General features: G+C 42.1%; 1 protein-coding gene across 2 annotated transcripts; it reads left to right on the top strand.

The window, feature by feature from the left end:
- The first annotated feature begins 524 nt into the window (after positions 1-524).
- arfgef2 (ADP-ribosylation factor guanine nucleotide-exchange factor 2 (brefeldin A-inhibited)) lies at positions 525-27,926 on the top strand. Of its 2 annotated transcripts, none has more exons than XM_029506001.1 (39): positions 525-956; positions 2,359-2,389; positions 2,884-3,007; positions 3,792-3,938; positions 5,454-5,633; positions 6,172-6,478; positions 6,609-6,761; positions 6,860-6,984; positions 7,474-7,607; positions 9,894-10,128; positions 10,319-10,418; positions 11,444-11,583; positions 11,725-11,833; positions 11,938-12,127; positions 12,252-12,363; positions 12,458-12,663; positions 12,778-12,862; positions 13,677-13,848; positions 13,928-14,079; positions 14,164-14,292; positions 14,423-14,581; positions 15,327-15,474; positions 15,656-15,752; positions 15,862-15,902; positions 15,982-16,151; positions 16,831-16,982; positions 17,925-18,097; positions 18,242-18,402; positions 18,527-18,657; positions 19,684-19,813; positions 19,934-20,069; positions 20,672-20,810; positions 20,931-20,988; positions 21,084-21,192; positions 21,445-21,584; positions 22,185-22,362; positions 23,066-23,204; positions 25,485-25,602; positions 26,721-27,926. In XM_029506001.1, the coding sequence occupies exons 1-39, from the start codon at positions 770-772 to the stop codon at positions 26,883-26,885; spliced, it is 5,562 nt and encodes a 1,853-aa protein (XP_029361861.1). In that variant the 5' UTR covers positions 525-769; the 3' UTR covers positions 26,886-27,926. The 2 variants fall into 2 exon arrangements, with proteins under 2 accessions (XP_029361861.1, XP_029361860.1); XM_029506000.1 differs by having other exon boundaries at positions 6,857-6,984.

The raw sequence follows: 27,926 nt of genomic DNA, 5'->3' as shown, positions 1-27,926 counted from the left end.
TTAGTCCTGAGGGACGATTGGTGTATACTGTCATACAGGGGTGTCTCAGGCTTCTCAGCAAAATACAATTTCTCAGGACTATATTTCCATCCTAATGAAGAATTTGAAGAAATATGGAAAATGTGACTAGCTTGGTCTTGGATTTCTACCCAAATTCCTTTCTAAGAGACTTTTTTTTTTTTTTTACAGTTTATTTTCTAAAACATTTAAAAGAAACGTTTCACCGTATGGGGACCAGTGGAGTGATCTGTGTCAGTTGAGGGTCCAGGCAGTGGAAAAGTTTGAGAACCGCAGCTGTTCACATGTGATGCTTCAGTGCCGCCTGCAGGACTGCACAGGAACAGCGTTTCTGTTTTTTGTTTTTTGTTTTTTTTTTGAGCGCTTGATTTGCTTCAGCGGCAAACGCGACGAACTGCTGCTAAGCTTGATGTCGCAGTTCAACCGGCTAAAGCTCGTCTCGTCTATTGGACCTTCAACCGGATCCCTCGGGTCATGTGGACGGGATACAGGTTTCTGTGAGCGAACACCGCGTCTCTCTGACCCCGCCCCGCAGGTTACCTGCTCCTCGGGGTGCCGGAATCAAAACCCAGACAGCTGAGAATCACGTGACATGACGTTTACCCAGCATGGCTGCGCTGAGCTGAGGTAGCAGCTCGACTGGACCGACACCGATAGCTCGGCTTTCGTTAGCTCTCCCTCGTCACCTGCCTACTCGCAGGGCCAGGCCGAAGATGTCGGCCTGAGAGAGTAGCGGCAACAAGACCGAGCAATGCAGCAACAAAAACAGCGGCCACCGCAGCAGCAGCAGCAGCAGCAGCACTACTCACAGTCGAAGGCAGAAAACAGTAAAACCAAGAGTATGTTCCTGTCCAGGGCGCTGGAGAAAATCCTCTCTGATAAGGAGGTGAAGAGGAGCCAGCACAGCCAGCTGCGCAAAGCCTGTCAGGTGGCGCTCGGTGAGTGTGCTTGTTTGGCGGAGCCCCGTGTTTTCTGCGGTGACTCGCTGAAATACGTCTGTCATCTCAGGCTCGGTGAAGCTACACTGGGAGCTAACGGAGCTAACGGAGCTAACGGTACTACTAGCATTCAAACGGCCTCCGTCGTCTGCCCAACTGTTTGCTGACGTTCACAGCGGCGTCTTCTAAATGTGTGTTAACATCACTCACACACACTAACGCTACTTAGGACACGCTAACACCCTGATCTGCTCACAACAGCAGCGGGACTGTCAGTGTTGGCGGACACGCAAGTTAATTGTGTGTCTGCGGTTAGCTTGTCAGTTAGCTTAGCTAGCCAAACGGACCAATCCCTGTGTTGTACGTAGCACTGTCAGACAGCCGGATCGCCTGTACTCGGACAGGATACTGTGCCACCCCGGGGAGAGTTACACACGCCGGCCTGTATGCTGCGTCGGTGTTTGTGTATAGTGTAGCCCGAACGGCACACCTGTGTGTGTCCAGATGTTGGGGCGACAGCTGGCCAACCTGTGACTGTGAAGCAACTGTCACTGAGATCAGGACAAACAGGTCTGGGCCTCAGCTCGCTCTCTCGCTGTCCCCCAATGACACACTTTCATTATTCATGCCTTTTCACCGCTCGCTCTACTGCTGCAGACTACTTTGTCTTTCTGTTTAATTTGGTCTGTGTGTGGAACCTTCACTGTGTAAATATCTATGTTGCAATGCCTTAATGTTAGATGTGTGTGAAAAGCAACAGAAAGAGTTGTTCAGTTAATACCTTGCTATATTTGGGTCTTGTGCTAATTCATACACCACAGAGAAAAGTACAGGGTTTACATTTTTACTATAATCAACCATCGGGTCATACATTTCTGTCAGTTATGTAAAAATGCACATTCAAAATACCAGTGACTGTGGCATTTCTGTGAGTATTGCATTGGCAAATTTTCTTTGTGAAGCTCTGAGTTTATTAAAGTTGAGTTTAGCTTGATTTTTACCATAATTCTGTGTGAGTCTGAACAGTTTGTTTGGTCATATGCGACTTATGCGAAGTGTGTCTGGCTTTCAATAGATCGATGAGAGATTAAAAAAAAAATGAAACGAAAGGGGAACAGATTTAGAACAGTTAAGAAATAATGACAGACGGGGAGATCTGAAGGAAACTGCTTAGTTGAACCGTTGGCAATAATACACAGGGATATTCTCAGGTTAAATCTTGCTTTGGATATGAGAGCATGATTTGATTTTTTTTTTTGTCAAAGACATATAACATGAGGTTAGATTTGTAAGTGGCCCATTAACCCTGGGATAATGATTCAAATTGTGTCATACTGCAATGAGATGCAAAGGACAAAGTTCAAACTTAAATAATATGTAATTCCCATGTATCTCTTCACAGATGAAATCAAGGCAGAGCTTGAAAAGCAAAAGTAAGTATTGGTATTGACACATCCCTTCTTCCCACTGTGCAAGTGAATGAATGAATTCATATATGAATGAATGCACATCAGTTGACTCAAGCTGTTTTCCAACTTTCTTTTGTGACGTGTGACAGGAAGCTGGAGTAAGACTTTTGCTGAAGCAGTCTACAGTAAACTCGGACTGCTCATAGTGATTTCTGACTAAGGAAATACAGCAGTTCCTTTGGTGTATATCAGCAGTGTTTCAAATTACCTAAATGTCATATGCTACTCATAAAAGAAAATTGTTTTCTTAAAAGTAAAACTTCAGTGTTGTGTAAAACTAGGCAGAAAGTAAAAATTGATAATAAGTATGGGGTATTTATTTATTTAGTTCGTTTTTAACATCCTCAGTTATCTTTTTAGTTAAGTTTCAGTGGCTTGCTTATTTGTGTTTATAAGAAAGCTGCTGTCATTATAGTGCTTGAAGTTCACTCAGCTGTTTGCTCCTGTCCATCCTGCAGGGATGGAACAGTGGTCGCACCCAGAGCCAACTACATTGAGGCTGACAAATATGTGCTACCCTTTGAGTTGGCCTGTCAGTCAAAGTCACCCCGGATAGTTAGCACCTCATTGGACTGTTTGCAGGTTAATAGTCACACACACACACACACAAATATATCCAATGGCTTATCCACACTCTTTCAGTTAAATACACTCAACAGCGTTTGTTTTCTTAGTGACTATTTCACCTTCTAACAACAGGTTTATTTTTGCATTATCTGCCTGGGTGGGGGTTGGGGGTGTGTGGGTGAAATCTTGCTATACCTGCTTCACATGTTGGCTGTACAACAAAAGCAATGACTTAACAGTCCACACAAACACACGCACACAAATGTGAAACTCTGTTTTCTTGCATGTAATCTTCATGTAATGCATATTATTTCATCTTTGTCATTGATTTGTTCATTAGCTAATTTTACCACCTGTAATTTTAATCATGGTTTAAAGTTCTTTGGGAGAAATACATTGTCACATTATCACTAGATAGCCCTTCCAGTTTTACTTGTTAAGTTCAGTTCACTCATCATAGCATAAATGTTATTTTTACTTTGGCTCGGAATAGACCATAAAGATGAACGAAGCAATGCTTTGTATTGCAAACATTGGAAATGTTGGATCCAGTGTTTTGAGGGCTGGATCTCTATTTGAGACTAAAAGTTAGGAATTCTCAGGTTCTAATGTTTTGTTTTGTTTTTTTTTTTCCATTATTGTTTGTAATCCATCTCAGTTTCTTTCTTGTGGCATAATTCAACTAAAACACTGCAAATGAACCAGGAAGTCACACACAGACATCTGAGAAGAAATGCAGACACTTTACAGTGAAGTTTGCTCCTGCAGCTCTAACCCATGTGCTGTCTCCCTTCGGTAGAAGCTGATTGCATATGGCCACATCACAGGCAATGCCCCGGACAGCAGAGCTCCCGGTAAAAGGCTGATAGACCGGCTGGTGGAAACCATCTGTAACTGCTTCCAGGGGCCGCAGACTGATGAGGGAGTCCAGCTTCAGATCATCAAGGTACACCCAACAGCTCTCTGCACATCTGGCATTCTTCACATCCTCCAGCTGTCACTGCTGCTGTTTATTTTACTTCCAGTTAGGTCCAATCCTAACACCCCCATCCTTATAAAGCATAAACCCTCAAAACCATAGACTTCACAGATCTTTCCTGCTACGTGATTGTTAGGCACTCCAAGGGCTCTTGTTGTATTGCCATTTTAACAAAATAGTCACGTAAGATCAGATCTGACGAAAGCAGATTTGTAGACATTTTGTCTCTCTGTTTTTCCTTTCATGCTTGTTTGATATCTGTTCTTCTTCTGTCTTGTTATTTTTTCCATTTGGTAGTTGTTATATTACTTTTTTTTTCTCTAGGTGCTTGCAGCTAACCAGTGTAAGTCTTTGTTTAGAGCCCCCATATCCCTCTAATGATTTCATAGGGGGACAGTCTTGAGCCTTCACACAGTTATCACAAATGTAGCCCAAAGTCCATAATGGTGGACCTTTGGATGCATGATTGATGAAACAGGACTGGGTCACTTTAGTCAACCATACTTCAGACCAAATAAAAAGGTTTTCATTCTTTCCTTCATCAATCTAATCTCAATAGCCTCAAAATGTATCTCCCATTCTGAATAAAGTCAACAAAGTGAGACAAGAATGATAAGGATTTATTTATTTTATTTTAAGTGTTTCTTCTCACAAATCAGTTGCATATATGTTGTTATCAAGACTTGCTACTTTACTTCATTTTATATTTATTTAGAATTTCCTGTGATCACACAAAATTTGTCGAAACGAAAAAGTCTTTAATCACAAAGCCACCTCTAGCTTGTTACATCTGTTCCTAAAAACATTTCTCTAAAATAAAGAAACTTGAAAAGTTTCCAGTTTTATACTTGTTGTAGTAGTTTTATAATTTACCCCATCAATCTAAAAGAGATTCAAGGGTTGATTTCACACCTCCATATGCAATTTAAAATGTAGCTTGATAACCATTTTGGTGTGTGTGTGTGTATCTGTGTGTGTGTCTGTCTGTCTGTCTCTCTGTCCAGTGGACTCAATTTACTACTGCTGCGTATTGAAGTGTCCCCGGTTAATGAAATAAACATCCTGGTTGGCTGTAAAGGGCAAAGTCTGGCCTGTAGGCAATGGACTGTATTATCACTGTTGACAGAAGATTTATTGGACAGATTATAAATATCAGTTTGGCTTATTTACATTCACCCCATAAGGACACATCAATGTCAGTGCAGTCATTTTTGACTCACAGATATATTTTGCTATAAGCAATGTTTAAATTACTCTGCTTTTAAGGTGTTGTAATGACTTAATTGGTGATCATCTGTTTTTCTGACTTTATAATGGAAACATAATTGAACTGTGAACTAAACACGCAGAAAAAGTATGAGAGATACATGTTCATGGCTTGTCCCAGAAGTAGGGAAGTCGACGGGTGATTCAGCAAGTGCAGCCCCTTCTTCTCAAGTACATCCTGTGTGATAATTCTTGACTTCCTTCTCTGTCTGTCAGGCCCTGCTGACTGCGGTGACCTCCCCCCACATAGAGATCCATGAGGGTACGGTGCTTCTCACTGTCAGGACCTGCTACAACATCTACCTGGCAAGCCGCAACCTCATCAACCAGACCACAGCGAAGGCCACACTCACACAGATGCTCAACGTCATTTTCACCCGCATGGAGAACCAGGCTGTTAGTTGAGCTTATTATTTACTTTATTGAAACTTCTCTACACTTGGTTTAAAAAAATAAAAAAAATCTGTTGCGCAATGTATTTCATGGACAAATTATGTGACTGCACAAAAGCAGCAACAGGAAAATGAAGGTCAAAAGACTCTCTTTGCAGCACCTATTAAGGTAATGTTTGCCAAATGTTATAAATTCTGCTACTTTTCTGTGATTCAAGTGAGGCAAGGCTTGGGTACATTGCTTGCAAGTTTGCGAAGTATGAACCTCAAGTACAGCAAGGATTACAGTGATATGGAGACCCAAAACTTTTACCTGACAGTTGCTACAAATCTAGTGACTCAGTGTGCCCTCCTGCATACAATCCTGTGCCCATAGTAACAGAGCAATGAATGCACATGAATCAGCTAGTCTGAATTTAGAACATGAAGAGTCTGTATTATAATGATCTTATTTGTATTCCTTTTCATTTTTTATTTGCTTATATAATTTTTTTTTATAAGGCATCAACATGCCTCATCTTCTGTGCTTCCTGCTTCCACAGGCTCTGGAGGCTCAGGAGCAGGAGAAGGACAGACTGCGACTGCCCCCCCAGAACCCATCTCCAGTCCCAGGCACTCGGAGGTCTGGCTCCCCCTGGTCTGACCGGACACCTACCCCAGATCCACAGAGCTCTCCATCCCCAGCAGCCAGTACTCCAGACCTCACCACCAATGCCGGCTCCACAACCCTGACATCAGCCCCTGACCCAAACCAGGACCAACCACCAGACACACCAACAATCAATGGTGAACCTGAGAGTGGCAACACTGTGATGAATGGAGGGGCAGAGCCGGGCATACCATCAAGAGGTTTGTGTCAACTTTTAAGTTCCTCTCCAGTTCAAGCTTGAAAGTCTTTCTTTGTCTGTCATCTAACTCTGCCAGGATGTAGGTGGCATGTCTGGATTGGTTTTAATCAGTAATCATTCTACATACTCAGTTTTTGAAGATGAGGGTGCCGAAATGCCTCCCACAGCATCACAGCAAGCTGAGGATGGGGACAAGCCAGCGAGCAATCAAAATGCAACAGAGCCAGAAACCACTGAAGGGGAGGAGGCAGAGCTACAGCCTACACAGATACACAGTGGAATAGGTCTAACGTAACTTCCCTCCTTGTGTTCTCTGTGAAAATGGATCTTTTCCTCCCCTGTTGTGACCTGGAAATGTGTATTGTGTACTGTACTCCAGCAGGTGAGCATCCCACCCACCCTGTCACTGAGCAGACAGAGGTGGCTCCCCCTAAAGTCTCAACAGAAGGCCAGCAGATGAACGGTATCATTGAGGACCGCTCGTCTGTTTCCTCCACAGACATGCTGGTGAGCAGCGTGAATAACATCACATTAATCTCCATTTATCCTGATCTACCACTCATATAATTAATCTTCTCCATTTGACTAAGTTACAGAGTAAAATTTCATTCAGGATTTGGGAGCATTTTATTAATGCCATATTCGTGTGCATGAATGGTGTCAAACTTATGTTCTTATACAAGGAGGGCAGCTAAAAGCCTCACAGCACCACTTTAGATAACTCACTTCCTTTTGTAGTAATGTTAAACCTCTTTGATTTTTATCAAGAAAAGCATCTGTTGCCTTCTGTTTCTCTCCATATTCATACTGGGTGGAAGACCCAAGATGGCTAAAGAGACTTAATAACAGTTAGTGATTTGGTGAGGAAGGTAAAATGTTTAAAGCAAAGCATCTTTAGCTAGTGAGACGGAGAGAGTGACCTAGGACACACCAGGAGCAGTTCAGTAGCCTTGGTCTCTTTTCAATAAAGTCAACTTTCATTTGTTCTTGTCTTAGGATTCTGAAGCCCTACAGGGACCCCACAGTGCAACCCGGTTCTCTCACATCCTGCAGAAAGATGCCTTTTTGGTTTTTCGCTCACTGTGCAAACTCTCCATGAAGCCTCTCGCTGATGGACCTCCAGACCCAAAGTGAGTGGTTTGTTGTTGTTTGTTGTCATCTCATCTCTTTATCTAGATCGCTTATCCTTCAGGGGGGTCCTGCAGCCAGTCCAAGCTGATGTTGGAGGGGACACCAGTCTATCACAGGGCCGACTTTCATTCATTTATCTTCTACTCTTATATGTTTCCATGTTTGTGAGGGTAGCTGGAGCCAATCCCAGCTCACACTAGGCCAGGGCAGAGTACACCCTGGCCAAGTCACCAGTCCATCGCAGAGCCAACACACAGAGACCAACAACCACTCACACTCACACTCAGACCTACAGACAATTTAGTCACCAGTGAACCTAAACATGATGTCTTGGACGGTGGGAGGAAACCAATGCAAGCACAGGGAGAACATGCAAACTCCACACAGAAAAAGAACCATTCACACTCACACAACAATCAACCTACAGTGCATCCGGAAAGTATTCATACCACTTCACTTTTTCCACATTTTGTTATGTTACAGCCTTATTCCAAAATGGATTAAATTCCTTTTTTCCCTCAAAAATTCTACACAAAATACACCGTAATGACAAATGACACCTGTGGCAAATTCAGTTGATTGGATGATTTGGAAATCCACACCTGTCTATATAAGATCCTACAGCTGACAGAGCACAAGCCAAGCCATGAAGTCAAAAGAATTGTCTGTAGACCTCCAAAACAGGGTTGTATCGGGGCACAGATCTGGGGAAGGTTACAGAAAAATATCTGCTGCATAGAAGATCCCAAAAAGCACAGTGGTCTCCATCATTCAGAAATGGAAGACGTTTGGAACCACCAGGACTCTTCCTAGAGCTGGCCGCTCAGCCAACATGAGCAAGCAGGAGAGAAGGGCCTTGGTCAGGGAGGTGACCAAGAACCCAATGGTCACTCTGACACAGCTCCAGCGTTCCTCTGAGGAGATGGGAAAACCCTACACAAGGACCACCATCTCTGCAGCCCTCCACCAGTCAGGCATTTATGGTAGAGTGGCCAGACAGAAGCCACTCCTCAGTTAAAAGCACATGACAGCCCGCTTGGACTTTGCTATGTTTTTCAGTGGCAGGAACTGGGAGACTTGTCAGCTAAGTACATCGACATCCTTGATCAAAACCTGCTCCAGAGTGCTCGAGACCTTAGAATGGGGCGACGCTTCATCTTCTAGCATGACAATGACCCTAAGCACACGGCCAAGAAGACAAAGGAGTGGCTTCAGGACAAGTCTCTGAATGTCCTTGAGTGGCCCAGCCAGAGCCCAGACTTGAACCTGATTGAACATCTTTGGAAAGACCTGAAAGTAGCTGTGCACTGACGCTGCCCATCCAACCTCACTGAGCTTGGGAGGATGTGTAAGGAAGAATGGGAGAAACTCCCCAAATCCAGGTGTGCCAAGCTTGTTGCATCAGGCACAAGACAACTGGAGGCTGTAATCGCTGCCAAAGGTGCTTCAACCAAGTATTGAGTAAAGGGTGTGAATACTTATGTATATGCAACATTTGAGTGTCTTATTTTTAATAAATTTGCAAAATGTTCTAAAATAAGTTTTTCACTTTGTCATTATGAGGTCTTTTGTGTAGAATGTTTGAGGGGAAAAAAGGAATTTAATCCATTATGGAATAAGTCTGTAACATAACAAAATGTGGAAAAAGTGAATTGGTATGAATACTTTCTGCATGCACTGTAAATGTGCATGTCAAGCCAGAGTACCTGAAGGGAACCCGCACAAGAAGAACATTGAACCGCCACACAGAAAGGCCTTAGGCCCAGGACAGCACTCAGTATCTCTTGTGCATTTACATGACAATCCCTGTCCCTAATGTACATAACTAGCAAATTTCTATATAATTTCAGTCACATGGATGGAACACAGAACACGAATCTTAAACCATCAGCACTCCTGCTTTGGAGCACCTTTGACCTTTTACCTCTTCTTAATGCTGCGGTTTGCCTTCACAGTCCTTCAGCTCAGTATCCTCAGTTTAATTTGCTCGTTTCCACCCCGTTGTGCCCGTCATCTCTGGTTACTGTAACATTAGATGACTAGGCAGCCACTGTGAATAGGCCAGAGTAAACTGAGCCAAGGAACAGGCTCTGAGAGAAGTCAGTCTGGCTTACAATTGATACCAAGTATCTATTGTTTCCCCCAGTTTGGAGTTAACCATGGAACAGTTTTAATACAAAGGACAATGGCACACATGAATCTCAGAGCTTTCTGTGATACACCTGTCTTCATAAGTACTTTTCAAGCCCTATAACTCATGCTAATATAATCCCTCTCCTCTGCAGGTCTCATGAGTTGCGTTCCAAGATCGTCTCCCTTCAGCTGCTGCTGTCTGTGCTGCAGGGTGCTGGGCCAGTGTTTCGCACTCATGAGATGTTTGTCAATGCCATCAAACAGTACTTGTGTGTGGCACTCTCCAAAAATGGTGTCTCCTCTGTGCCTGAGGTCTTTGAGCTCTCCTTGGCTATTTTCCTCACCCTGCTGTCCCACTTCAAGGTCCATCTGAAGATGCAGATTGAGGTACAGAGCCCAGACGGTGCAGATCAGTGAAGTCCCTGTCAGTCTTGTCAGTCTAGCAAATCTTAGACAGGGAACAGGGAAATGGGAAACCACAGTTGTGACATTTGAGAAACATTTAGGCAGGTGAAGCTTGTTGGTTTGAATGTCACACATCTCTTGATGTTTATCTCTTTTGTCCACTTTACCTCAGGTGTTTTTCAGGGAGATTTTTCTTACAATCTTGGAGACATCAACCAGCTCCTTTGAGCACAAGTGGATGGTGATCCAGACCCTCACACGGATCTGTGCAGGTACCACCTCACTGATACAAGTTTTCCACAAGAGCTTTAACAAAAAAAAAACAAAAAAAAAAAAAACAACAACAAACAAACAAACAAACAAAAAAAAAAAAAACACAAATCTTTTCCAGGAACAGATATATTTTTAGTGATCGTCAAACATCAGTGACTTAAATGTTAACATCACAGTTTATTCTCTTAACTTATATAAAGACAGAGCCAATGGCTGCCACAGTATTTGGACTCTGCCTCCTGTTTCTAAAATTCTAATAACCTGCATTAAATAACTAGACCTTGGACATCATTTAACTTGCTGGCTGTGTAGACCATGTTTCAGTTGATGTTCATTAATTCAACCATGCAGTTTATACAAATGAAAGTTGTTTATCCAAGGTTGGAGACAGCCAGTCACTGTGATACTACAGAATGAGGCTGCCATCATGTCAGATTTTCAGATTATCTTGAGGAAAAAAAAAAAACAAAAGACACAACTACAACTGTACTTGCAAAAAGAACAATTACACTTCATGGAGAGAAAAAAGGCAACAAGATGAACTAAGCCCAAGGTCCATGAGGTTTAATAACTACTGTCACATTATTATGCATTTACTATTAAAACATTAATTTTGAATTTGTAAAATATCACTGTATTCCGTGAACCCTACATGTAACATTAACTTGCTATTTACATATCCAAGTTCCTGACCAAAAGGGACTTGCAGTTGCCACTTCTACTTGTGCCACCTAAGGGAACTTTTATTCTTCCTGGCAGGTTTCGGTAAAGGTGGCACAGGCTGCATTGGAAATCTTGACCTAAAACATCAAGACTTCAGATTAATAGGGCAACCAACCATACATACATACATATATATATGTGTGTGAGGGTCGGCGTTGTCTTCATCCTGTTGTCTTAGCTGCAACTTTGCCCCCATCACTCAGAAGTTGTGTGTGCTGCTTCTTTTTTCATCATTTCTATCCCTCAACACTGTCCTGCTTTTGAGAGATTCCCATTTTTTTAAGATTATTTTCTCCTCTAGATGCTCAGTGTGTGGTTGACATCTACGTGAACTACGACTGTGACTTGAACGCTGCAAACATTTTCGAGCGCCTTGTCAACGACCTGTCCAAGATCGCTCAAGGCCGGAGCGGTCAGGAGCTGGGGATGACACCTCTGCAGGTACATCCTCATTCAGGATTTAATCTCAACACCATCTTTAAACCATCAGCAGCGGCTGCAATAGATGCAGTGACCGGGCAGGACTGTTCTAGTTTAGCACTGCTGGCATGTGTGACTTGTGTGTCTCTATGAACTACACAGGAGCTGAGCCTGCGAAAGAAAGGTCTGGAGTGTTTGGTCTCCATCCTCAAATGTATGGTGGAGTGGAGCAAAGACATGTACGTGAACCCGAACCTTCAGGCCAATCTTGGTAAGCGGAGAGCACAGTGAATATGCAAACAATGAAAAGGAGATTGATAGCATGTAATGATTGTGTGTGTGTGTGTGTCTGTGCGTGTGCGTATGCATTTGCAGGCCAGGAGCATCCTTCTGACAGTGAGGGAGGAGAGTTGAAGCTCCCAGAGCAACTGGTTGGACGTCGGGACAGCATAAGCTCGCTGGATTCTACTGTCTCTTCCAGTGTCCCGGTCTCCCAGGCCGACCACCCGGAGCAGTACGAGGTCATCAAACAGCAGAAGGACATCATCGAGCATGGCATTGAACTGTGAGCCCCTTTGTCTGAGCCTGGTTTGGATTTCCATCAGTATTAGTTGAGATCAGTGTGTGTGAGATTTGCAGTTTTGTGAAGAGAAGATGAGCATGCATGTGTTCCTCCCTTCTTATTCAAGCTTCAACAAGAAGCCGAAGCGAGGCATCCAGTACCTCCAGGACCAGAGCATGCTAGGCTCCACAGCTGCAGACATCGCCCAGTTCCTACACCAGGAAGACAGGCTGGACACAGTGAGGGTTAAACCACACAGCCCCATATTCCCAAGGCAAAAACTAGTCAATTCAGGTTAGTTATTCTCCAAACTCTTTTTCCCTGTGTGCACAGACCCAGGTGGGAGAGTTCCTGGGTGAGAACATCAAGTTCAACAAAGAGGTTATGTACTGCTATGTGGACCAACTTGACTTTTGTGGGCGGGACTTTGTCTCGGCACTCAGAGCATTCTTGGAGGGCTTCAGGCTCCCCGGTGAGGCCCAGAAGATTGACAGGCTGATGGAGAAGTTTGCTGCCCGATATCTGGAGTGTAATCAGGGGTAAGGTTTCACTCTTACTTTGTCAAAGACATGGGCTCACAGAGATTTATTAAAGCCTCTCAAAGTGATCAGTCTTGCAGGTAGCTGTTCCCTGACACGCTTCTTTCTCTGCAGACAGACTCTGTTTGCCAGTGCTGACACTGCCTATGTCCTGGCCTACTCTATCATTATGCTCACCACAGACCTGCACAGCCCTCAGGTGAGAACTCTGGATTTTTTTTTTTTTATATCTCCATCATCACCACTGTGTCATGGGCGAGGCGGCTGTGTCTCATGTCTTCTGTCCAGTTTCACATAGCAGTTTAACTTGCTATTACTTACTTCTGACTTCTGAAACACTTAATGGCCTGAGACTATTTCTATTATTTCTATAGACTATTTCTCAGAATCAAGTGTCCCAAAATTAGTAGCTTAATTTGGTAACTTTTGTTGTAGAATTTTGGAATTTTTTTGTGCCCTTTTGTTTGGAGAGAGGGAGAAAGAGCAAGGAAGAGCAAGTTTTTGAAAATAATCTTTAATTTTTATTTCAAGTGATTTTTCTGCATCTTGTTTGCTTTATTTTTTTGTTATTTTATAACAAATTGCTAAATAAACCTCTATAATTATTATTATTGTTGTTGTTAATATTAGTTAGAGATAAGTGGGGATTTGTTTTTTCAGGTGCCTGCAAAATATGATCCAAGAAATCGTACCCACAGGGGAAAAAAATCTGTCAGTTTTTTTTAACACTGTGTGTGACAGGACTTTATCATGCACAAATGATTTAATGAAAGCTTAGCTTTGGTCAATTCTTAGGCTGGGCAACTTGATGTTTGTTTGTTGGAGGCACCAGTGAGAGGGAGAAAGAAAGAGAGAGATGTGAATCAGGCATCAGACAAGGAGACCCTGTCTCGACACTGACAGCATTAATGACCATTACAGTAAACACTCCTCCTTTTACCCTCAATGGCTTCCTGCTTGACTGCATTCTAACATTTCTCCCTCTGTTTTTGTAACTACTATCCTATTTCCAGGTGAAGAACAAGATGACAAAGGAGCAGTATATCAAGATGAACCGTGGTATTAATGACAGCAAAGATCTTCCTGAAGAGTATCTGTCTTCTATATACGATGAGATTGCAGGCAAGAAAATCGCCATGAAGGAGAGCAAAGAGTTTTCAATCACCCCAAAATCTACTAAGCAGAGTAAGTGCTTCTACTTGTTGGGATTTTTCCCTCAGCTGTTCACCATCTGCTGAAAATCTCAATGATGTCTTTTCTCCAGGTGTGGCCAGTGAGAAGCAACGGCGTCTGCTGTACAACATGGAGATGGAGCAGATGGCAAAGACTGCTAAGGCTTTAATGGAGGCAGTGAGTCACGCCCAGGCGCCCTTCTTCAGTGCCACACACCTGGAGCATGTCAGGCCCATGTTCAAGGTATTGTGTGCGAGAAACATTTAAGGGATGAGTTCAGAAGACCTGAAGCAGAATTAAGGGTATTGGTGCCAATGTGTGTTCCAGTTGGCATGGACTCCTTTGCTCGCAGCATTCAGTGTGGGCCTGCAGGACTGTGATGACCCAGAGGTGGCCTCGCTGTGTCTGGAGGGCATTCGCTGCGCCATCCGGATTGCTTGCATCTTCACCATGCAGGTTTGCTGATGTTTTACACTCAGAATAAACCAGATTTTTATAAACAGCTGTCCATGTCTTATGTAATTCATTTTTAAATGGACTCAGTGTGGTTAGTGATTCACAACAGACACTGATCATCTGTTGCTAGTTGGAGCGAGATGCATACGTTCAGGCCTTGGCCAGGTTCACCCTGCTGACAGCCAGTTCCAGCATCACAGAGATGAAGCAGAAGAACATAGACACCATCAAGACCCTCATCACTGTGGCCCACACAGACGGGAACTACCTGGGCAACTCCTGGCACGAGGTGACAAAGTTTGATTGAATCTCTAAATAACAATACGTTGACACAGTTAATTTGTCATGTATCATGTAGTTTTAATTTAATTTAGGTGATTTGACACCCCCCTCTCTTTTTTTCTTCTTCTTTTTCTTCTTAATAAAATATGAGAAGAAAATCACTCAGAACTGAGTGACTGTGGGTTTGGTTAGGAATTTAAGATCAGGAGTATTCCTGATCTTAAAATTCTCCTTTCCGTGCGTGACGTCAGTGCGTTGTGCACCTGATTGTCTGATGAATATATCAATTGGAAACATACATTTGATAGACAGCTTTATCGGCCAGTGGTACTGTTGACAGTTGTCAGGTCAGTCTCAAAATTCAACGTACAGATTTCGTAAACGCACATTCAGGAATTAATATGCTCCTTGAATTTATATTACAAGTGTGCCTCAAAAAAAACGAAACTACTACTAAACTACGAAACATTGTATGTGCATTTCCCTCCCATTTTTTAAAATCATTGAATCATTTAACATACATGAAAGTCCTGTACCTTATCAGATCTTTCAAACTCCATTTTGGCTTTGATAATAAGAATTTTCTCTCATAAATAACTTCTGAAAGGCTAAAAAAATAAAAACTGACCCTGGAATTCAGGTTTTGTCACACAGGGAAACTAACGCAACCTTCAGGGCTAAACAATGAAATCGCTGATTTCAGTTAAGAGGACCATTAGTCATCTAAATTGGTTATTGTCTGCGCGTTGTAGATCCTGAGGTGTATCAGTCAGCTAGAGCTTGCCCAGCTGATCGGCACAGGGGTGAAGACACGCTACATCTCAGGGGTGGTTCGGGACAAGGATGCTGGCATCAAGGGCTTGCCCTCGGGCACAGAAGAGTTTATGCCTCTGGGGCTGGGTAGGACACATGTATACAATTATACATAACAATTCCCATTATAACCCCAACACAATTTCAAGTGCTGACTCTAAAGAAGCTGCTGTTAAAGCAAAAACAATAGTAAGAGTGAAGCTGTTCTGTGGGCCTTTAAATGGCAGACAAATCAAGAAGCTTGTGTTGAATACATTTGGTGTTGCAGGAAACCTGGTAGGAAGTCAGGACAAGAGGCAGATGGCCCACATCCAGGAGTCAGTGGGTGAGACTAGCTCTCAGAGTGTGGTGGTGGCTGTGGACAGGTGAGACAAAGTTCTCATTAGGGTGCACAAACATTCAACAAATAATCCCTTAATAATGGATAGTGATCTCTGTTTCTGTCAACACTAAACCTGCTTGTTATGCTCTCAGGATCTTCACTGGCTCCACTAGACTAGATGGAAATGCAATTGGTGAGTAAGGCACTCAGTGCCTGTGCATCTTGAATGAATAAGGCAAGCATTTACAGTGCTGCTGTTCAATTGTTTTCAGTGGACTTTGTGCGGTGGTTGTGTGCGGTGTCTATGGACGAGCTGGCCTCAGCACACCAGCCCAGGATGTTCAGCTTGCAAAAGATTGTGGAAATTTCCTACTATAACATGAACCGTATCAGGCTGCAATGGTCTCGGATCTGGCAGGTTATTGGAGACCACTTCAACAAGGTCAGTGAACCAGTGTGTTAAAACTTCATCACCTGAAAATGGATAAACTACCCTGTGTTTCATTACGGAGAAGGATGACAAAAAGGGATGAACCTGCTCCTCTGTGCACTTATGTGTTTTAGAAGAGGGATGTTAGTCTATCCAGTCTAAAGATAGATGTTTACGCTTCATACAGTGTAAAGTTACACCTCCATGTGGTCTTAAAGGTCTCAGTCTGCAGAAAAATGCTCACAGCCTGAATTAAGACACCGCAGCTTCTAAATGACTTATTGTTATAGCAGAGATATAAAATTATGATCTTTGTTTTGTTTTGTTTTTTTTACCCAAAAATCTAAGTTAAAATATAGACCTTTAAGCACCTTTCAGCTTTTTCCTCCATCTTTTATTTGCTGTTTTGGTTCAGTCCAACTGTTTCCACCAATGCTGTTATCAGCAGCAGCAGGCGCTCTGATAAACAAGGTTCACTACCTGCCCATTACCACACAGCAGACATACACCACCCTGTGAACACAGCAGATATTTATGTGCTGATGTAGAGGGGGAAAAAACAAACTGAAGTCTGAACATTGAACGTACCTTTGCTGAGGGTGAAGGGACATAACTAAATCAACTTGATCATAGTTGCTTACACAATGAAGTTACTGCAGAGCTGATAGCTTTGACTGCTGGTCTCTTACAGGTGGGCTGTAACCCCAATGAGGATGTTGCCATTTTTGCTGTGGACTCACTGAGACAGCTCTCCATGAAGTTCTTGGAGAAAGGAGAATTGGCCAATTTCCGTTTCCAGAAAGACTTTCTCCGGCCGTTTGAGCACATCATGAAGAAAAACAGGTAAGTCATGTTGTATTATTGATTGGTGTTTTCTCTACATAACCAGCCAAGAGATACTTTCATAAACATATTGACAGGCTTATTGGAGTGAGAAAGGTCAAGAACAGAGGCTTATATATACACATTGAATTTGGTGTTTGTTACGACCCCCGGTCTAGGGGAAAGGAGGACGCAACACAAAACGCCAGATTTTTTTTGGCAAATCAAGGTTTTATTGCCATAGGGGAAAAAAGGAAATTGGTAATATAACCAAAGGAGCAAACTGAGGAAGAAGGCCGGTGGATGCTCTTCAAATCAAAAAAGGAATAAAACATAAAGAGGACTCACTGAGCTATTTTTCTCGACTTATTTTTGATTTAAAAAGAAAAGAACACAAAAGCTGCCTGCTTAACTAAAAACCGAAAATACAAAGGACCAGCACCCCTGCACCTAGGAAGACCATATATCAAATATTTAACAAAACTATGTCAGTCTCCAGATATGACAAATAAAAAGGAGGTAAACCTGGCCACTCTTCTTCAGAACGTAAGGTTGAATCTATAAGATTAGAACTAACAAACAAGAAAACTCTCGAACAAGGAACCATCAAATCTCAGGACTTCCTGATTACTAAGTTCTGCGACGAAGGCACAGTCGAGGCAAACCGTTCGTTTCAAACAGCCCCCCGGACTGACTGACGAGTTGCCTCTCTTATAGTCTGTAGTCAGGCAATTGACAGGAGGCGTGGCCAGTTGGTCAGGTGCCGCACCAATCCGAATAGGTGGAACGGTCAAGGTGCAACCGGAGGAAAGATGCCATTCCAATCGGAGGGATGGAGGCGTGGCTAAGTGTGCGAGAGAGAGAGAGAGAGAGAGAAATAGAGAAAGAAAGACACACTCATACAGCACGGACCGCTGTACCCATATCATACAACCGTAACAGTGTTGCATCCCGTGTTGCCAGGTCCCCCACCATCAGAGACATGGTCATCAGGTGTGTGGCTCAGATGGTGAACTCCCAAGCAGCCAACATCCGCTCTGGCTGGAAGAACATCTTCTCAGTGTTTCACCAGGCAGCTGCCGACCATGACGAGAGTATCGTGGAGCTGGCCTTCCAGACCACAGGCCACATCGTCAGTGAGTATGACTGCAGGTGTTTTTCCTAGTAGTAATGATAAAATTAAGGTTTAGTCACATTGGACGCTTCAGATGGCTATGAAAGTGTCATACCAGTAGTTGAATGTTTTCTTACTTTGTTTTCATCGCTTTCTCTACCCTTAGTGAAAACTTTCCAGGAGCACTTTGCAGCTGCTATAGATTCATTCCAAGATGCAGTGAAGTGTTTGTCAGAGTTTGTGTGCAACGCAGCTTTTCCTGACACCAGCATGGAGGCTATCAGACTCATCCGACACTGTGCTAAATACGTGTCAGACAGGCCGCAGGTATCGTGTGCAAGAAACTTTTAAGGGATGAGCTGCATTTGTGTCAGAAAGCACTGCCATTTGTTCTTCATTTTACAAATTCCACTGGTTTCCTCCTTTGTCTTCCTGTCTGACTGTGTCCTAGGCTCTGAGAGAGTACACCAGTGATGACATGAACGTTGCCCCAGGTGATCGGGTGTGGGTTCGAGGCTGGTTTCCCATTCTGTTTGAGCTTTCATGTATCATCAACCGATGCAAGCTGGACGTGCGGACCAGGTAGGCAAATATAATCAGATGGGCTGACTTACTTTATGAACGGTTTGATAATTCAGTTGTGTGATGCTGCTGAAGACTCGACATGATCAACCAATTCAATGACATTATCATCAATGCTAAGATCTAGTAGGTTGTAGTTGATGTGAAGCAGCTGAACACGCACAACTTGTGTTGAAAGAAATAATTCAGTTGGATGTTTTCTGGCTTTTCATTAATAGTTAACCATTTAATTTTGAACCTACTGCAGACATTTAAGGTGAAATGTCACACAACCATTTCTTTTTCTTTCTTTTTTATTAGCCCTCCTCGTAGCACACATTTTAGTTTCTAAGAGTATTGGACTTTTCATAGGAAGATCAATTTTAATCAAATCAATTTATTTTAAATATCTACAACAGTCATTACTGTGGCAACTAGATTACATTTTTAGCAGTCAATTACTCAGAATTCTTGATTTATCTTAAACATGTCTGCAAAAATGTTGCCGCTGGTGCTTTACCTGACTCGATGTTTTGCCAAAACATTTGCAGGACTTAACAGTATTAGCAAAAAACAGCAGTAGGTGCCCTGCTTAACACCGTTTAGTAGTTCACCTATTCTACATATTGTTCAATCAGGAAGCACAGTGTTCAACTTCTGGCTTCATTCATGACTTGTGGTCTAAAACAGCAGTGATGAAGACTGTGTGGACAACTGGGTCAATTTGACATTTAACATCATGTTTTTTTTTTCATATCAGTTAATTGAAAAGATGATTAGCATCAACTGGGTAAGTACTAATAGTTAGCTGCCCTTGACAATGTGTACATTTCTATCACACATTTGTGTAATTTCCATTTTGTGCAACACAAACTTTTTACAGCTGGTTTTAAGATGGTTATAGATTCTGAGATCGCACATCATCATGTATTGAGCATAATTTTGCCCTCTGAGAAGAGTGGGACATCTCACTCATGGTTTTGGTGCTCTCCTATGGTGCTTGCATTCTACTGACGCCTCTATTCTTTTGTCTCTGTTCTCTGACAGAGGTCTGACAGTCATGTTTGAAATAATGAAGAGTTACGGCAACACCTTCGAGAAACACTGGTGGCACGACCTCTTCAGAATTGTCTTCCGCATATTTGACAATATGAAGCTCCCTGAGCAGCAGACAGAGGTCAGAAGTCACTGGGTGTTAGTGTTTTTGACAAGAACATTTGAAGGAAATCCTCTTGTGTTATTTAGACAAGAAATGCGTGAGCATATCTGCTCATTTTTGTTTCTTGTTTTCTTCAAGAAAACAGAGTGGATGACGACAACTTGTAACCATGCCCTGTATGCCATCTGTGACGTGTTCACCCAGTTTTATGAACCTCTCAGTCAAATCTTGCTGGTTGACATTTTCACACAGCTACAATGGTGTGTCAGACAAGGTGGGTGTTCAGATCCATGTGGAAAGGTAAATCATGATGCTTCCAGACCAGATAATGCTCAGCAAAAGAGACAACACCTTTTATTCCGACTATATATGCTGGTGTCTCCCTCAGACATAATATGTCTCATCAACATAATATAAATTTTGGTCTTTATTTTACCTTTGGTGACAGTGGCAAATATAGTTTTGACTAGTTAACCACCAATATGATTTTATTTATTTATTTTTTTTTGTCAACGGAAAGTTATTAATATAAATCTGAAAATGAGAAAGTTTTTTTTTTTTTCTATTGCTCTTTCCTTTTTATTTTAGCATTTTTAGGAAGATGTTTTTCCTTGCTAGATGGCTGACAGGTGAGAACTGATGGGGAAAATGTGCAAAGAGTAAATTAAAACAATGGTGCCCAGCTGCACTGGGAGACCTGGTAGCTGACTCGTTGTGGTGGGTTTAAGTCATACTAAACAGTTGGCCATCTGATTTGCCTAAAAATATGGAATACTTTCAGCCATCAAGACATGATAGTAGCAGCTTTATCAGTACATGCCAAAGAGATCTGTGTTTCTGCGTATCAGCTGTGAAGCAATTCCCTCTTACACACAGACAATGAGCAGCTGGCCAGGTCAGGAACCAACTGTCTGGAGAACCTGGTTATTCTGAATGGGGAGAAATTCAGCCCCGAAGTCTGGAACATCACCTGCTCTTGCATGCTGGAGATCTTCCAGAACACCAGCCCTCACACGTGCGTCCCCAACACTTAGCCTCACATTTAAGTGTGCTTTAGTCATTGGAAGTTAGTGCTGTGGTGCAATGGCACAATACAAACACTAATCAGTTAGTTTTTGTCTGCTCTTCACCTCAGTCTGTTGACATGGCGACCGGCTGGACAGGATGAAGAAATGACTGATGGGAAACATTTTGTAAGAAAACAAATAAATTGACTTTCAGACTAACCAACTAAAGATGTACAAAAGCAGCTGTGTCACACTGCAACTGTGGATGATATTTTTGCCAGGATGCTGATTTTGACAGTCAATCCCAGAGCAGCTACGACAGAGCTCTGTCTGAGAGAGGACACAGCCAGATGTCCAGCGATGACACCTGGAAGGGCAAGTCCAACGCCAGTGAGTACACAGCACGTACAAGCATAAACATCTGGAAACTCAAGCGCATGCAAACACAGGACTAATAGAATGAAGAATACAAAAGCAGGGGATTGAAAAAATGACTTGATATATATACACACTTTCCAGGGAACTGAATGTGTGCAGACCAGTAATTAGAAAATAAAAAAACAGAGCCGTTAGTGACTCCACATAATATATTTTTCTTTCTGTAATCAAGTGCTAGTCTCATGTATGTTTTTTGTGCTCCAGGAGTTTCTGACCAGAAGCTGTTTGCTGGGCTTCTAATTAAATGTGTGGTACAACTTGAACTAATTCAAACCATAGACAACATTGTCTTCTACCCGGCAACCAGCAAGAAGGAGGATGCTGAGAACATGGCTGCTGCACAGGTATGCCATAACAGCTGATATTTGCTTTGTTTGAACATTAACTTGGAGCATTTGTGACCATTCATTCATCTTCAACCGCTTTATCCGTTTTTGGGTCACGGGGCTGCTGGAGACAATCCCAACTCACATTGGGCGAGGGGCGGGGTACACCCTGGACAGGTCGCCAGTCCATCACAGGGCCAACACACAGAGACAGACAGAGACCAACAACCACTCATACTCACACTCACACTCACACTCAGACCTACGGACAATTTAGGTCAATCTCAACGTGTCTTTGCACGATGGGAGGAAACTGGAGTACCTGGAGAAAACGCAGGGGGAGAACACGGGGAGAACATGCAAACTCCACACAGAAAGGGCCCAGACCGGGAACCGAACCTGGCGACAGCGCTAACCATTGCACCATCTTTCCTCATTTATATTTGTTTGTAAAATTAGATATGTTCCTCATGGCCTGTTCTGAATTGCTGATCTCTAATCTGAATTAAATGAGCAGGTGATCAAATGTCACATCAGATCTAAGTACAGAATCCTAGAATTAAAGCCCTGTTAACAGTAAACCATCAATTTAAGATATCCAAACTTTTCTCTGGTCAGCGTGATGCTCTAGAGGAGTCTGAGGCAGAACAAGGTGAACTGGGTCCAGATCAGGGCATGTACAGACATATGACCTCGGCACACCTCTTCAAGCTGCTGGACTGTCTGCTAGAGTCGCACATGTTTGCCAAGGACTTCAACTCCAACAATGAACAAAGGACAGCACTCTGGAGGGCAGGTAAATCGAAAGGGATAGTCACTCATTTATTTATAATAATAATTATGCCTTTTATTTAAAAGCACCTTTCAAATAAAACATTAATGAGCAAAAGCAGCAGTGTGGAGGTGGGTGGATTGTGTAGTCATTTAGAGTTTCATGAGGATGGAGAAAGCTGAGGGCTTGGTATGAATGTAGATTTGTGCGTCATCAGTATAACAGTAGTGATTAATTACAACATATAAGTCCAAGGGGTACAATGTAGCTAATGAATAATAATATGCCAAGAACTGAGCCCTAGGTAAGCCATGGGAGATGGGGAGGTGGGAGACCTGAGGTTGTTGATGGTGACAAAATTACAAACTTTTCTATATGTTCTGTGGTCCTGAACAAAGATAATGGCGTGCTACATCCTGTCTAATGACCATCACAGGGTGAGACGACAAGTTGCGTCTATGTGAAAATTGCCCAATTTCTTACTCGATTTACAATCTCAGGAAACATTTTCCAAATGAGTTTATGCTGTCCATCTCTAGTTTCAAGTCCTTAATAAAACAATATGATAGTTCTTTAAATGATTGTCGCATTCAGAGGAAAGTAGACTATAAAGAGGGGGATTACATAGGGGGTTTGGCTACTGTGTGACTGACAGTCTGTACCAACCAATCAAGATAAAATATTTGTTTGTGATTTTTATAGTAATCAGCTGTCTCTTTGATTTCAGGGTTTAAAGGGAAATCCAAGCCCAACTTGCTGAAGCAAGAAACCAGCAGCCTTGCCTGCAGCCTGAGGATCTTGTTCAGGATGTACTCTGACCTTCAGCTGCAGGACTCATGGCCTGACATCCAGACACGCCTGCTGCTGTAAGTCCAATTTATGACTTGGTCACTCAGTTTCTGACACAGTTTAAAGCCTGTGACAGAAATGCACCATAAGAATACCAAAACCAACAGAATATGTAATCCCTCTTTTTCATACTTTAAAGAAAAAAATCTTTATGAATCAGTTATAAATGGATATTCTACTGTCCTAAAACATCTGGGCACTTTACAGTTTATTAAATTGTTCATTGAGGACAACTGTCAGTTGCTAATTCATACACATTTGTTGCACCATTGAGTGTTTATTATAACAAAGTGAGTCATATTTAAATAAAGGATCGTTGCTGTGTTCAATAGTTTGTGGATAACAAAAGAATGTGTTCTATCAAACTTTGTCTACACACATGGACAAAATCGTTGGTGCCCTGCATTAACGAAAGAAAAATCCACAATCGTCACTGAAATAAGCTGAAACTGTCAAAAATAATAATAATTTAAAAAATAATGGACATTAACTAATGAAAGAGACAGATCAGACATTGCTTTTAAATTGTAGTTCAAAAATTATTGACATTATTGATAATTATTTTAAAAAACAAACTAATGAAACTGGCTCGGCCAAAATTGATGGTACCCTGAGAAAAAGTTGAAAATAATTTGACCACTGTGACAAACTAAAATGTCTCCTGTAATGAGCATAACAGGTATCTTCAATCATCAAATCAGTCAGTCTGCCTATTAGCAGTCTCTATGCTGTTTGATATCATGGTGTGCACCACACTTAACATGGATCAGAGAAGGCTAAGAGGAGAGTTATCTGAGGATGTGAGCAAGAAAATTATAGACAAGCATCCATCCATCCATCCATCTATTTTCTACTGCTTGTCCATTTCAATTGGCTGCTGGAGCCAATCCCAGCCAGCGTTCCGGGAAAGGGGGCTGGGTGCACCCTGGACAGGTCACCAGTCCATCACAGGGCCAACACACATAGACAGACAGAGACCAACAACCACTCATGCACACATTCACACCCACGGGCAATTTAGAGTCACCAGCTAACCCAAACATGATGTCTCTGGACAGTGGGAGGAAACCTGAGTACCCGGAGGAAACCCATGCAGACATGGGGAGAGCATGCAAATTCCACACAGAAAGGCCAAAGGCTGGGAACCAAACTCATGACCTTCTTATTATGGGGCAACAGTGCTAACCACTATACTGCTGTGCTGCCCATTTCTTATTTTCATCAGTTAATTTTCAGTAAATTTTTATTCATTATTGTCAGTTTCAAGTTATTTCAGTGACCTGTGTGTGTATTTTTTATTTTTAAAGTGAAAGGATTCATTTGACATAGATACTAGGTACAACAACAATCACGGAGAAGACTGCTAGCTTGACAGTTGTCCAAAAGGATCAGCGACAGAGGCTCATGCCTGAAAGGTCTGGCTGTAGGCAGATTTTAATCCAAGATATTAATGGAAAATATGCTGGAAAGTGCCTCAAGGACAACTGCAGTGTGGTTAAGATTTCAAACAACTGTCCCATCCCATGGGGTGAAAAATACCTGGACTGTAGCTCAGTGGCCAAAAGTCTCCTTTTAGATGAAAGACATGTATATTTCATGGGTAAGTCCAGGTGGAGACTCTGGAGGGAAGTGGGAGAGGCTTAGAGAAAAAAAATTAAGGACCTATGGTGAAGTTCCTTCAGTGTGCGATGGTTTGAGGTTATGTCGTCTGCTGCTGTTAGTCTGCTCAGTTTGATCAAGTCCAAAGTCAAAGCAGCATCTACAGTAGACTTTAGAGACTCCAGGTTTCATCTGCTGACCAGCTTTATGGAGAACCCCATTTAGTCTTCTAACAGGACTGTTAGTCCCTCAGCTTGAATTACTTATTCAAGCTGAGGGAGTCCAAACAAGTCTGCGTAATAAATGAACAAACTTTACAAAACTTGTAAATTCCTGTATTATAATCTTATTTTGAGATTTGGGATTTTTTTAAATCTTTAATGACCTGAAAACCACAAAAATGGCCAGAAATAATCAGTAATACATTTAGAATACGAAAGGTTTTCAGTTATTATAATTATAATAAATAATTGTTAAAGAATAAATCCATAATATGGTAACTCAGTAAAGATGCACCTGTATAACTTGAAAATAATTATAGCATTAGGGGCTTACTTCAGGATGTCCTGCCTCGGCTTGTTATTCTCTATTAACAACATTGACCTTAAAGTGATGAAGGACAACTAAGTCTATACAGACTTTGGGATGCTTCTGTTTTTCTTGATCCTCATCCTCTTTTTGTGTGTTATCTCTCTTAGGGTGTGTAGTGAAGCTCTGGCCTATTTCATCAGTCTGACTTCAGAGAGCCATAGAGAGGCTTGGAACAGTCTGCTCATGCTACTGCTCACCAGGACGTTACGCCTGCCCGATGACAAGGCACGCACACACACACACACACACACACACACACACACACACACACAGCTCCAGCCACAATAGCATTGACAGGGACACCTCAGGATTCACATTATGGAGGATCAAAATTTAAAAGGAGGCTTGGAGATAACTTATGATAAAAAATAATGCATTCAAAACAATAACTGGTAATCAGATTGCCCCCCACCCATGCCACCACACACTTTTTCTTTTTTTTTTATATTTTTGTTATTTATTTGCATCCTGGGAGCTGTCACCTACAGTTTGTGTGAATGCATGACTCATCGATGATTCACGGCAGCTTGTGACTCAAGGTTTCCTTCCCAGAGCATTTTAGGCAAAAGCTGTTGCAGTTTTCAGAGAGAAAACAACCCAGCATGCAACTGGCGGCAGTAGGAAACGTTGGCGTTGTACTGCCAACTTTAGAGGAAAATGCCAAAATACCAGACAAACCACTACATCAACTAAAATTGTAAAATTGGACCCCTCTGCACCATTCTTCTGCCCAAGGCCTGCTATGACTTTTGAATTTTGGGAAAATCTTGGTGCTGCACATTGTTTAATTTGCCTGAGAATATTTTTCTAATGTAGTGAAATTGCGTTTAAAAGCAGAAAAACTTTGGAAATATACATCAGTGCAAACAGCCAATTAGCTTATGTACACAGTTTACCTCCCTGCTTTGAACTCTCTGCCCTTCCATCAGCATCCACACATCCCAGAGGAGCTGCTTTTTCTGTTCTATGATGTTCACCAAAAAAATATTTTCAAATACACTGCTTAATTCCAGTATATTTATCCATTATGCACTTGTATTAAGTTTTTCTTCACAATATGACCGTGTGCAATACTCCTCTCCATCAATGTCTTCATGCAATGTTTGCATTTGTACACCTTATACACATTATCTTATATTTTTATATTTCACTTATTTTCAGCTTTATGTCACTTGTGTTTGTCACTGTAATTTAGAGCAACGTGACACAATAATATCTTTATGAATGAAAAAAATATTTGATGAATTCATCTTATCCTATCTTACACATTTTTGGGGTTAAAACAGATATATATCTCACTTTGCTGCCAATATACATTTTCCTATCCTCTCCTCTTCCTCCAGTTCAAGCCACATGCTTCCTGCTATTACCCCCACCTGTGTGAAATGATGCAGTTTGACCTGATCCCTGAGCTGCGGGCCGTCCTCAGGCGTTTCTTCCTGCGCATCGGTTCCGTCTTCCATATTGCTGCTCTTGACGGGGTGCCTGCCCGGACTCCTGCATCCTAGATTGGGCAGGTGCAGGAAGAGGTGGAGGAGATGGATAGAGACATAGAAAATAATGGTGGATGTAATGCATTAAAAAAGACCCCCTGCCCCTCTTCCTCTCTCCTCAACTGGAACAGATTACAGAGGGGATACAATGTGAGGAGGAAGATGACAATGACTGTAGCTTTTCTCTTTTTTCAGGACACTGCATCAAAATGTTCAGCTTTTCTACTGCACTCAGCTAGTAGAGAAGGTTTCACCCTGTCATTCCTCCCTTCTTCTCTCTCGGGGATGAACAGCACTGTGACCAGCGCTCTCTGCTGACCGTTGTCATTCATCATCCCCTTGACTCATCTCAAAACTGTAATGACCAGAAAAGAACTTTCAGCAAATAATTTATTGATAGTGCAGCAAACCCCATATAAGATTTTTTTATACTTAAAAAGAAGTATATCTATATGCTGAAAGCAGTGTCACAACACAGTTGAATTTGATTAACCTTATATTTGCCCCTTGTCAAAATCTCTTGGCCACCTGTGCCTGTTGGAAAAGACTTTGGTGACTTTGGTGATCTAATCAAAATGTGTTGTAGTATATGAACCCTCACGTATCGATAACCATCCCAAAGCTCTTTTTGTCAGTTTTACTGTTTCTGTTCTTTTTTTTGTTGTTGTTGTATTCAGTAGCAGGTTATTTCCATTGTTAAAGAGACAGAAACTTGCAGCTGCATTTGACAACAGTCTGCATCTCTTACAACACTATCAAGGGTCTTTGCTTTATTTGGCATGTCAGCGCTCTCAGTGACACAACCATCTTGTCATCTCTATCTTTGTCTGTCAATGAGATTTTACTTTATTTATTTGACTGATTTGTTTTTGTTTTTTTTTTTTTTTTTGGTCAGGAAAATTGCTGGGTTACAAAAAAAGGTTGGTCTAAAGACTGGCTGCTTTCCTCTGTCATGCGCTCCTTCCTGCGTTGACTCCCTAAGCAACATACAGCTAGCTTCTATTGGCTTTAGAATTACTTGTTAAAAAATTTAAATAAACCAAAAACTAAATTACA

Source organism: Echeneis naucrates, chromosome 7 (assembly GCF_900963305.1).
Source record: "Echeneis naucrates chromosome 7, fEcheNa1.1, whole genome shotgun sequence".
NCBI classification, from domain to species: Eukaryota; Metazoa; Chordata; class Actinopteri; order Carangiformes; family Echeneidae; genus Echeneis; species Echeneis naucrates.
Note: the sequence above shows the minus strand (reverse complement) of the source record. Positions and strands in the feature narration are given on the sequence as shown.

Excerpts from the sequence above, each read along its gene's own strand:
- arfgef2 (XM_029506000.1), top strand. The coding sequence starts at position 770 with ATGCAGCAACAAAAACAGCGGCCACCGCAGCAGCAGCAGCAGCAGCAG. Across the intron at positions 18,403-18,526 it reads ACGTGTCAGACAGGCCGCAG|GCTCTGAGAGAGTACACCAG; the intron begins GTATCGTGTGCA and ends ACTGTGTCCTAG. Across the intron at positions 20,989-21,083 it reads TGACTGATGGGAAACATTTT|GATGCTGATTTTGACAGTCA; the intron begins GTAAGAAAACAA and ends TATTTTTGCCAG.